The 10,280-nt window shown below is 44.8% G+C and overlaps 1 gene segment (V, D, J or C); it reads right to left on the bottom strand.

Moving 5' to 3' along the window:
* Window positions 1-295: 295 nt before the first annotated feature.
* On the bottom strand, window positions 296-4,102 carry LOC133114158 (Ig kappa-b4 chain C region-like). The segment is given in 3 exon segments: window positions 296-813; window positions 2,413-2,464; window positions 4,091-4,102. Coding segments are annotated over 3 exon segments (381 nt in total).
* Window positions 4,103-10,280: the final 6,178 nt, after the last annotated feature.

Raw genomic sequence — 10,280 nt, 5'->3', positions numbered from 1 at the left:
TATGTCAGCAACACTCTACAGATCAGGCAATTGTGAATTATATGAATAAATCTATTCTTCTATCTATTCTTTGACAATTTACTTAAAGCTATCTATCATTATCATCACTTGTAAATGTGTGTGTGTTTTGCAAAAGTATTTCTTGTGGCAAGAATATAATTATGATTTAATCAAAGAAACGGCAGCCCAAAAACCACAGGACCATCAGAAAATAACAGCCAGAGACACAGTAGTTCTTCAAAGAGTCTTTATTATGTCAATGATATTGATCTAACAGCTATTGTCACAACCACACAAACACAAATAAGAAGGCATATTTGTTGAAGAGCACAAGCAGAGCACATGTCAGATATTAGCACTGAAAGCTCAGGCTGGGGGAAGGATTCACACACAGGCTCAGCTCAGTGTGACAGCAGTAAGGAGCAGAGAGGCTGAGGGCAGAACAGGGTAAAAACAGTGTGACCAGAGTGTGTGAGCTGGGCCTCCACCCGGCCTACTAAGAACAGTGGGCTCTCCTCAGTGTCTGAGGGGGGGCAGACAGGGAGCCCTTTGTGGCCTCACAGGTCAGTGACCCTGCCTTCACCCAGTCGTTCTCACTGAGAGTCAGGGAGCTGCTCCAGCTGTACAGGCCGTCCTTCCCCAGGACCCCCACACTCCCGGCCACGCCCGAGCTCCTACTGGTACCGTCCACTTTCCAGCGCAGAGTCCAGTCTGAGGGGAAGCCCTTGTTGGCCAGACACACCAGTGTGGCCTTTCCCTGCTTCAGCTCCACACTGGAGGGGGGCAGGACTGTGAGGGTGGGAACTGTGTCACCTGGGAGACACAGAGAGACGTGAGGTCAGAGAGTGGACACACCCCCATGTGTCAATCAGTCTGTCCTTACAATGACACATGACTGAGACACAGAGAATGTCAGGTGTTACTCATAGGCAGTGGCTGAAGATCATTTATCCTGGTTTGCTTCATCTTGTACAGCATAAAGCACATTGGCATGTTTTAAGGTTCTATGTACTTGGATTCCATTATTCCCAGAACCTGTGACTGCACTTTACAATGAAAAATGCATCACCACAACAAAACTGTTTCTTAGTAGTTACAGTTGTATTTTGCTCCACTTTTGCACCTCAAAAGTGGCGCAAATCTCTGTCCGATATTTTATTGCTATGTCCTTATAATTATACTTTATGATTTGACAATTATATGTTAGTTGATAATGGTATTATGCTCTGAAAACCTACAGAATAATGTTCATTTGTGGTCCGTCTCATTTACAAAATAAATACGCGCTAAATACGACAATAATACAATAAAAAATGGCTTCAAATGATTGACTAATTCAGCAACAATGTTCAGTACGGTGACATTTATCGTTTTTTATGATTCAACCCAATGGTGTCGAATAGCTACGGAACGTTATGACACGAGCGTGGGACTACAGAACAGAAATGTGTCATGTAATAGACATGTTATTCATCCAATAATACGGTCATATATTATAATTATAACATTATCAAAAATAAAGTCAAATATCATAAAACGATCGAATTTAATCAGCAAAACAACCATAACATGTAGGCTGTCAAGTACGGTCCTATTTTATTCAAGTATGTAAAATAAAGGACTCTTTGACTTCGGCATTTTAAGTTTTAGAATTCAAAATAGTCCGGTTATGATTGACTTATCATGACTTTCTATCATTTCATTTCATGAGACACAAATAACATCTGGCTGCACTTCAAACTGCTACAGAGCCGCTTTCATTCCATCGAATGAACCAATGCTATTTATTTAGTACTGCACGGAATAAAGTTCTTTCAGGACTGTATTCTAAACATCAATGCGATAGCTAAAAACACTGTTTGAATCTAGTGGGCTAGTTTAAATTGCCAAGCTTATTAAAATAATGAAACCAACATCTAACGTCGGAAACTTGCAGTATATTTTGAAAATTACAGTAAAAATATCGATGTGGACGAAGCCTATCTGAAAGAGAGATTATTTAGGCTACTTCCAATTGACAGTTTTGTTCCGCCACCGAAAGTGAACCCGAGTAAACACTCATTCGCCAGCCGTACAAAAACCTCTTACTCAAAAGACACTGCCGCCCTATGCCTGTTCAAGTGCAACTTCACCCCGCTTTTCAAACGAGTAAATTTACTTGTAAAAATGTGTAACATTTTCTGTGATTTTATGCATCATACGCAAATGTACTCTTCTCTACTGAGCGTTTCTGTGGGCAAGATTTAAAATAATTTTAAATCAATGGCTAATCTTACAAGAATTCCTGTTATTTAATCATCGCGAGAATTATAAAAAATTTTATGAACGAAATCTAACATCGTAAAATGACAATATATTAGAAAAGAAAGCACAAACACCGATATGGATAGATCTGAAATAGAAATTACTTACGTCCAACTGACAGTTTCGTTCCGCCACCGAAAGTGTACCACAGTGATACAGACTCATTCACCAGCCGTACAAAAACCTCTCGCTCAAGAGACACTGCCGTCCTAAGCCTTTTTCATTCTGACTTCACGCAGATTTTAAGTCAACCATTTATAATGTGTAAAGGCATACCCGAAGCTTTTTATGTAGGCATATCCTACACCCATGTATCCTACTCTCTTGAGCTTTTCAAATTAATTCATTTTTTCTGTCTAGTTTCACGACTGACTCGGTTGAAATAAGATAATGTGAAATATACAGTGCTAGCAATTCGCAAAAACTTTCAGCGAAATTAATGTATAACAACTGATCGAATCTCCAACTATTTTTGCAGAAAATTTTGAAAAGTCTTATTGTGTAGCAACTTACTGCCGATTTCCAGTTTGGTCCCGCCACCGAACGTCCACCACAGTGATTGAGTCTGATTAACTGGCTGAACAGATTGTTGATCCGACCCACTGTGTAGTGTTCGTAAGTCCCCTACTGGAGAATTCTGAAACGACCGTCACGATCGTATTCTGAAAGCTGAATCATTCATATTAACATATCTAACCTCATATTTTGTGTAAAATGCTCCTAGATCCACAATAAATTGTAAATGACGTGATTGTGACAGGGGTCGTATTGCGAGATGAGCAGATGAGCGCTTCACCTCCTGTTTGGACGTGATCATGGATTCATGCTTTTGCCGCACCCCAGAGACATTCAGCAGCATGGACAGCCACAGTGATAATTATTCATTTTTAATTAGTCAAAAAAGTTAAAAAAGCAGTCTTGAGCCAATGGCCACTTGAACTTCATTTTGAATTGTGCTTTGAGCAGTACCACTGTTTCTCCTGAGGTACTAACACTGATATGAAAGTGGAAGTTACCATCTGGTGTTGAATCCTGACGGTGCTGCTGCTGACTGTGACCAGCAGCTCCACAGGCCAGTGTGTAAGTGGCCATAGTGCTGATCAGAAAGCGAGGCTTTCAGTGGGCTCAGCTGCTCCTGTCTCATCCTGCCAGAGAGACTCATCTGCAGGCTGCCTGCTTCCTGCCTGTATCAACTGCACAAGATGCACAGGCCTCCAGCACAGTGGCTGTGCTGCTCAGTTTGTGCGCTGCAGTAAAGAAGTGATAACAGCACACGCTATGTGGAGGATGTATGATTTTATGCACCATTCAGGAATGAGAGATAATTGTTTGCATTGAAGATCACATCTGAAATAACAGTTTTCATTCATGATGTAGGCCTTCAAACATGATGTGCACACTGTAAAATCCCACGCTAACCCAATGACGGAATTTAGCGAGGGCCGAAGCGGGTTTTGCGTGCTTGTCCTTCTGGCGTTGCTGGGAGAATATTAGTTGGGTTAATTATTATCCTCCGTACAAGAACACAGCACAATTACGTTTAAGAATATACTGGGTCCGTTGCCACGAGTCGGATACCGATTGACCTGCCCCATATCCCGCTTACAGCTGGCCTGAAACGGATCAGTACCATTCTTAATATTCTCCATTCTCAAACAGGGCCATATTGTAAGCTTAGTGGCTACTATAGTTTTACTCGTTTATCTGACTCCATTTAAGATTAGAATTTAGAAATTTGGGTTTGAAACATACGCAAACCTCGGGAGTGATTACACTTGACTCTTACCTGCACCACCATTACTCAATACATGCTCCCACGATTAGCATTTATTGCTGAAATCTCAGTTCGGCGGAGAACTCAGAGGCCGAGGGTCTAGCCAACACAATACATGCACTACACTGACATGATAGTTGCGAGCCCAGGTCGGCGTACATTAAATGGGCTCCGTAGAGCTAATTTGACAGGAACCAGCGTCGTAACGCCCATGGGTTCCCATCCATCCATCCATCCATCCATTATCTGAACCCGCTTATCCTGATCAGGGTCGCAGGGGGGCTGGAGCCTATCCCAGCATACATTGGGCGAAAGGCAGGAATACACCCTGGACAGGTCGCCAGTCCATCGCAGGGCACACACACCATTCACTCACACACTCACACACTCACACCTATGGGCAATTTAGACTCTCCAATCAGCCTAACATGCATGTCTTTGGACTGTGGGAGGAAACCGGAGTACCCGGAGGAAACCCACGCAGACACGGGGAGAAAATGCAAACTCTGCACAGAGAGGCCCCGGCCGATAGGGATTCAAGCCCAGGACCTCCTTGCTGTGAGGCGGCAGTGCTACCCACTGCACCATCCGTGCCGCCCCCATGGGTTCCCTTCGCACCAAATTACAAGAGCCATGCACCAGCAATCCTTTAATGGGCAAAACTTGACGGCCTCTCAGCTTTGAACTACCCCGAATGTACCAAGCCACTGATCAGTCGTTCTTGAGCCACCATTTCCACCTGAGTATTCAGTTGTAATTTCGGCTGAAAAGGTACAAGATGAATGAGAGTCATGGAGATCACGCAAGTTACAAACAAAATAGTTTAATCGCAGATAGGTAGGTTATTTACTTTAGAATTCCAATAGTCAATTACAGATACACAAATTAAGAATAGAATTAGAGTTAGAGTAAATCATCATCCCTAGCCTGCGTTGGCTACACACAAACAAAGAGTATAGAATATGCCGTGTGGGAAGTCGAATATGATCTTCCGCTGCGATACATACATACATACGTACCCAAGACATGTTGTGGAAGTCGATTGGTCTGTCTCCCTTGCTTTTATGCCAGATCATACGTTTGGAACAAGGCGGCAGTTACATTACATTACATTACATTATTGGCATTTGGCAGACGCTCTTATCCAGAGCGACGTACAACAAAGTGCATACCCATAACCAGGGATAAGTTCGCTGAAAGACCCTAGAGGGACGTACAATTTCAACTGCTACCTGTACAACAAAGATAAGGACGAGGGCTCTTTTTTTTTTTTTTTGAGAACAAAGAAACAAACAAACAGAGCAAAAGTGACCTAAGTTAACTATCCAAACACTGCTTACCTAGCCAACTAAAAATACCGATACACAAAGCAAGTCACAGAGACAACAATTAAGGTTCACAGGGAGGTAGGGAGGGATGGGGAGAGGTGCTGCTTGAAGAGGTGTGTCTTCAGCTTCAGGTAAGGAGAGATTCTACAGTTCTGACCTCAACGGGGAGTCCGTTCCACCACCGTGGAGCCAGAACAGACAGTAGTCGTGAGCGTGATGTGGAGGTTCGGAGAGGGGGAGGTGCCAAGCGGCCTGTGCAGGCTGAACGAAGAGGTCTGGCAGGGGTGTAGGGTCTGATGATTTTTTGTAGATAAGCTGGGGAAGACCCTTTAACTGCTTGGAAGGCTAGCACCAATGTTTTGAATTTGATGCGAGCCATGACAGGCAGCCAGTGGAGGGAAGTAAGCAGGGGGGTGACGTGTGAGAATTTGGGAAGGTTGAAGACCAGACGAGCTGCTGCATTCTGGATGAGTTGGAGGGGTCTGATGGCAGACGCTGGGAGGCCAGCCAAGAGGAAATTGCAGTAGTCCAGGCGGGACAGAACCATCGCTTGGACCAGGAGCTGGGTCAAGTAGGGGGTGAGAAAGGGGCGGATTCTCCGTATGCTGTATAGGAAGAACCTGCATGACCGGGTCACCGCCACAATGTTCTCGGAGAGGGACAGTCTGCTGTCCATCACCACGCCGAGGTTCCTTGCACTGGGTGACGGCGTGAGTATGGTATCCCCGAGGGAAATGGAGAGATCCAGATGGGGAGAGGTTTTAGCAGGGATGAATATCATTTCAGTCTTTCCTGGGTTGAGCTTTAGATGGTGGTTGTCCATCCAGCTCTGGATGTCCCTCAGGCAAGCAGAGATATGGGCTGAAACCTGCGTATCAGACGGCGGGAACGAGACGAAGAGTTGGGTATCGTCCGCATGGCAGTGGTAGGATAGCCCATGTGCAGTGATCACAGGGCCAAGGGAGCGAGTGTAAAGAGAAAAAAGAAGCGGGCCTAGGACTGAGCCCTGGGGAACTCCTGTGGCGAGGGGCCGAGGTGTCGATACCGAACCAGCCCAGGCAACCTGGAAGGAGCGACCAGGGAGGTAGGACTCAATCCAGTCCAGGGCTGTGCCACAGATGCCCGTTGCTGACAGGGCAGACAGGAGGATGGAGTGATCCACAGTGTCGAAGGCAGCAGAGAGATCTAGAAGAATGAGGACAGAGGAGAGGGAGGCTGCTCGTGCGGCATGGAGTGACTCACTGACGGAGAGGAGCGCAGTCTCTGTCGAGTGCCCCATCTGAAGCCAGACTGATGGGGGTCTAGCAGGTTGTTGTTAGAAAAGAATGAAGAAAGTTGAGTAGAAGCGGCTCGTTCTATAGTTTTAGAAAGGAAAGGAAGAAGAGATACCGGGAGGTAGTTCTGGATGATGGAGGGATCCAGAGTAGGCTTTTTTAGCAGCGGAGTGACGTGGGCCCTCTTGGAGGATGCCGGAAAACAGCCGGAAGACAGGGAGGAGTTGACAAGGGAGGTGACAAATGGGAGAATGTCAGGTGTGATAGTTTGGAGAAGAGAAGAGGGGATAGGGTCAAGGGCACAGGTTGTAGGGCGGTGGCAGAGCAGGAGTTGAGAAACATCAGAGTCTGTAAGGGGGGAGAAAGTGGAAAAAGAAGGGATGGGCCTAGAGAAGGGCACAGTGAGGGGGGCGGTGGTTGGAAAGGATCTACGGATGACTGTGACCTTCTCATCGAAGAAATCAGCAAAGTCATCAGCAGCAAAGGAGGACTGAGGAGGAGGAGGCGGTGCATTGAGGAGAGAGGAGAAAATAGAGAAAAGTTTCCAGGGGTTAGACCCGGAGTTCTGAATTTGTGTTTGAAAGTATTTTGCTTTGGCGGCAGTGACAGCGGAAGAGAATGCCGCCAGGAGAGACTGGTAAGTCACTGGCAGTGGCAGTGCCATAAATCAATCTGGAGGGGCGGTCAAATCTGGAATTTAGACCCCCTCCCTTGGGGGTTGTTAAGTAGGGAAAATGAGATGATTCCCAGAGAGGACATGTAGGTTTTCCCTTGAGTTACTGAAACTATGGTTGATTAAACTCCATTTGGTATGAAATGTATCTCATCTGATTCCTTGATTTTACCGGATCACATCCATACCAAACAGATTACCCTTATGTTTTATTATGTTGCAGGTATCATGAAACTTCCCTCCTGATTATCCATTTTACATTGCGATTCCTGTTACCATTACATAAGACTTAATGCAATAATACAAGGATCACATGGGCAATGTTTTCAAGGTTTTACCGGGTCTATTTACTATCTTAATAGCAGTTTTGAATATTTAATCTAGAAGAGTAGTCACCGGTGTAATAGCAGCAGTGCCCAAATGAGGGCACTGTGGCATTGTCTGGAGTCTTCCCCCTTGGAAGTGACCAGGTATGGGGTCACAGGGAGGTCAACAAATTTCTGGAGGATTCTTTTCCCATGACCTCACTGCCCTTGGACCACTCATACCTCTTTCCCTTATCTTTGCCCGAAACTCCCCAAAAGGTAGTCTAAACAGTTTGACACATCCCTCAGGCTCCTCACAAATGGCAGCCCTTCCTGACCTTTACCACTACGCTACAGGCCGCCCCATCATATCTATGAATGCTGTAGTTGGGAGTTTTCATGATAACTGCATTATGCTGTAAATATGTATTTGTGCCTCTCATGGTAATATACCTTTTGGATGAACCTGATTTGGGTGAATGAAAGGAAAGGAGACACAACCCCAGATTGCTTGGTTTCTTCTCCTTATCTCTGAAATCCAGGCCTTAGTTCTTGACCCTAAAAGTTACCCATCTGTAATTTACCGCCAAACCCCCACCAGGCAGTGGTCAGGGGGCTAAAACACATGGCTTCTACAGAGACAGCTTTTGCCCAGTTTCCCCTCGGCTCCTGAATGGTTTTGATATCAAAGGTAGACTGTTACAAAAACTAGACCATTACACCAGTCGCACTGAACCAATCAGAATAACACCAAACATTACTATATTCTGACCTGGGATTATCATGAAACATCTTTATGCCATCTCCAGTATTCCTGTGCTCTAACCCTGAAGGAATGTGAGAGAAGGGGGCTCCAGGAATCCTTCTCTAGCTCTCCCCTACAGGCATGTGTGCCAAAAGGTGGGGGCTAACAATGCATGCTCCGGGAGGGGGAAGTCAGCAAGCTGACCAGCGCATGAGACCAAATGTTACTTATGACTGGCTTACAACCCCAAACAGCAGCACATGGGGAAAAATGCTGGACTGGTTTTTAAAAGTCTGAGAAGACCGTTGTCCTTGACATTATAATTCCACTGAGGATTTCCTTGGATATATCATACAATGATTGTATCATCTGTGCTGAAATACGCATGCCATGTGATTTGCAGTATCATCCAATATATCACACAAACTGGAGCAAAAGTGGAAACAGAATACATTGGATTTTTAAAGTCTGTTCAAAGCGACTGTTTTTCTTGATGTAATAACATAGCAATAAGACAAACAAAACAGTGTTTCGTTCTACAGTCAGTCCAGTTTTCCAATTGTGAAATCAAAGATACTCAGTCTTTCATTCATTTCAAATGGAGACTCTATCTTGTATTCATTCTGTAGGGGTCCTCGCACGGGACTCCAAATTATGTAGGGTCCTTGCACGGGCCGCCAAATAACGCAGGGACTCTCTACGAAACCGGGGCGCCAGTTAAACGTTGTGTAGCAGTATAACTGCAAAAAGTAATCAGTCTCATAAAATTACTAGTACCAGAAATATCTAACCACAAATTTAGCATTTTAATTAATAATTAAAATAACCAATATTAATGATTAAACATACCGATAACCTGAAGGTTGGAAGTTCTTCGAAAGACTGCTTTAACTCGGCTCTCATGTCTATTCCAAAACGGACACCGGGGTTTAATAAAATATATTTATTAAACAAACTTAAAACACAGAACAGATAAACTAACGGGAAGTTAGTAAGGAAATTTAGTTGGGTATGTGTGCGCGCGTGTCGCTTGAACAAAGGAAAGGTGGGAGTAGCTAGCTTGAGTAAGCTAGAGTTCTGGGTGTGGTAATGAGTTAGAGTTAGCTGTGGGAAGGGACTACTTGCGTAGTTTTACTCTGTATATGCGCAAAAGACGGCGAATCAATTCACGTACATATATAGCTAACAAAATACATTCCAATGGTTGGATGGTAAATATTGAAACACAGATTCACAAAAACAGTTAAGACTAAACTAAACACTGGCTATGCCTGAATGTTTGTTTTCTTACTGAGTCCATACGCATTGCTGGATCCAAAAGACATGCTGTCCTTGTAGAAGCGGCGATGGTGCTGTGAATGGTGTCCGGGAGAGATGCGCAGGCTGGGGTGTTCCCGTCTTAGCAGCGCGTTGTCGTCTGATCCGCTGGTCCTTTTCCAGGTGTAAAAGTTCGTTGCTGTTTCGTTGTTGAGCTTTATTGGGGTAAACTGATGTAGCGTTCTGCGTACAACAATTTCCACTCACTATAGGCCACGTAGTTACCGCGAGGTAACTGGGTGTGTCCGTAGGCCTGGTAGTGCGCTGTGCAGCATTCAGCCTCTGTCTGAGTCTCGGAGCAGATGAGCTGAAACGAATGGCCAAAAGGGGTGCGTCGAAGAGAAGAAGCAGAAGAACAGAAGAAGCAGAAGAGAGAGAAGAGAGATCCCAAGAACGTGTCTTGCTCTTATACGGGACCGGTTATTGCTCCCGCCATTACGGGATTGGCTGAACCAAGTTAGACGTCATTCGTGGTGGACGTCGCTGAATTTTCCTGTGGGAATGTGGAAGTTGTAGTCCCTACAATTCAACATCGTTATCTTTGCTATTAAAGATAATAT

This window comes from Conger conger, chromosome 16 (assembly GCF_963514075.1).
Source record: "Conger conger chromosome 16, fConCon1.1, whole genome shotgun sequence".
NCBI lineage: Eukaryota > Metazoa > Chordata > Actinopteri > Anguilliformes > Congridae > Conger > Conger conger.
This window is presented reverse-complemented; position numbering and strand designations above follow the sequence as displayed.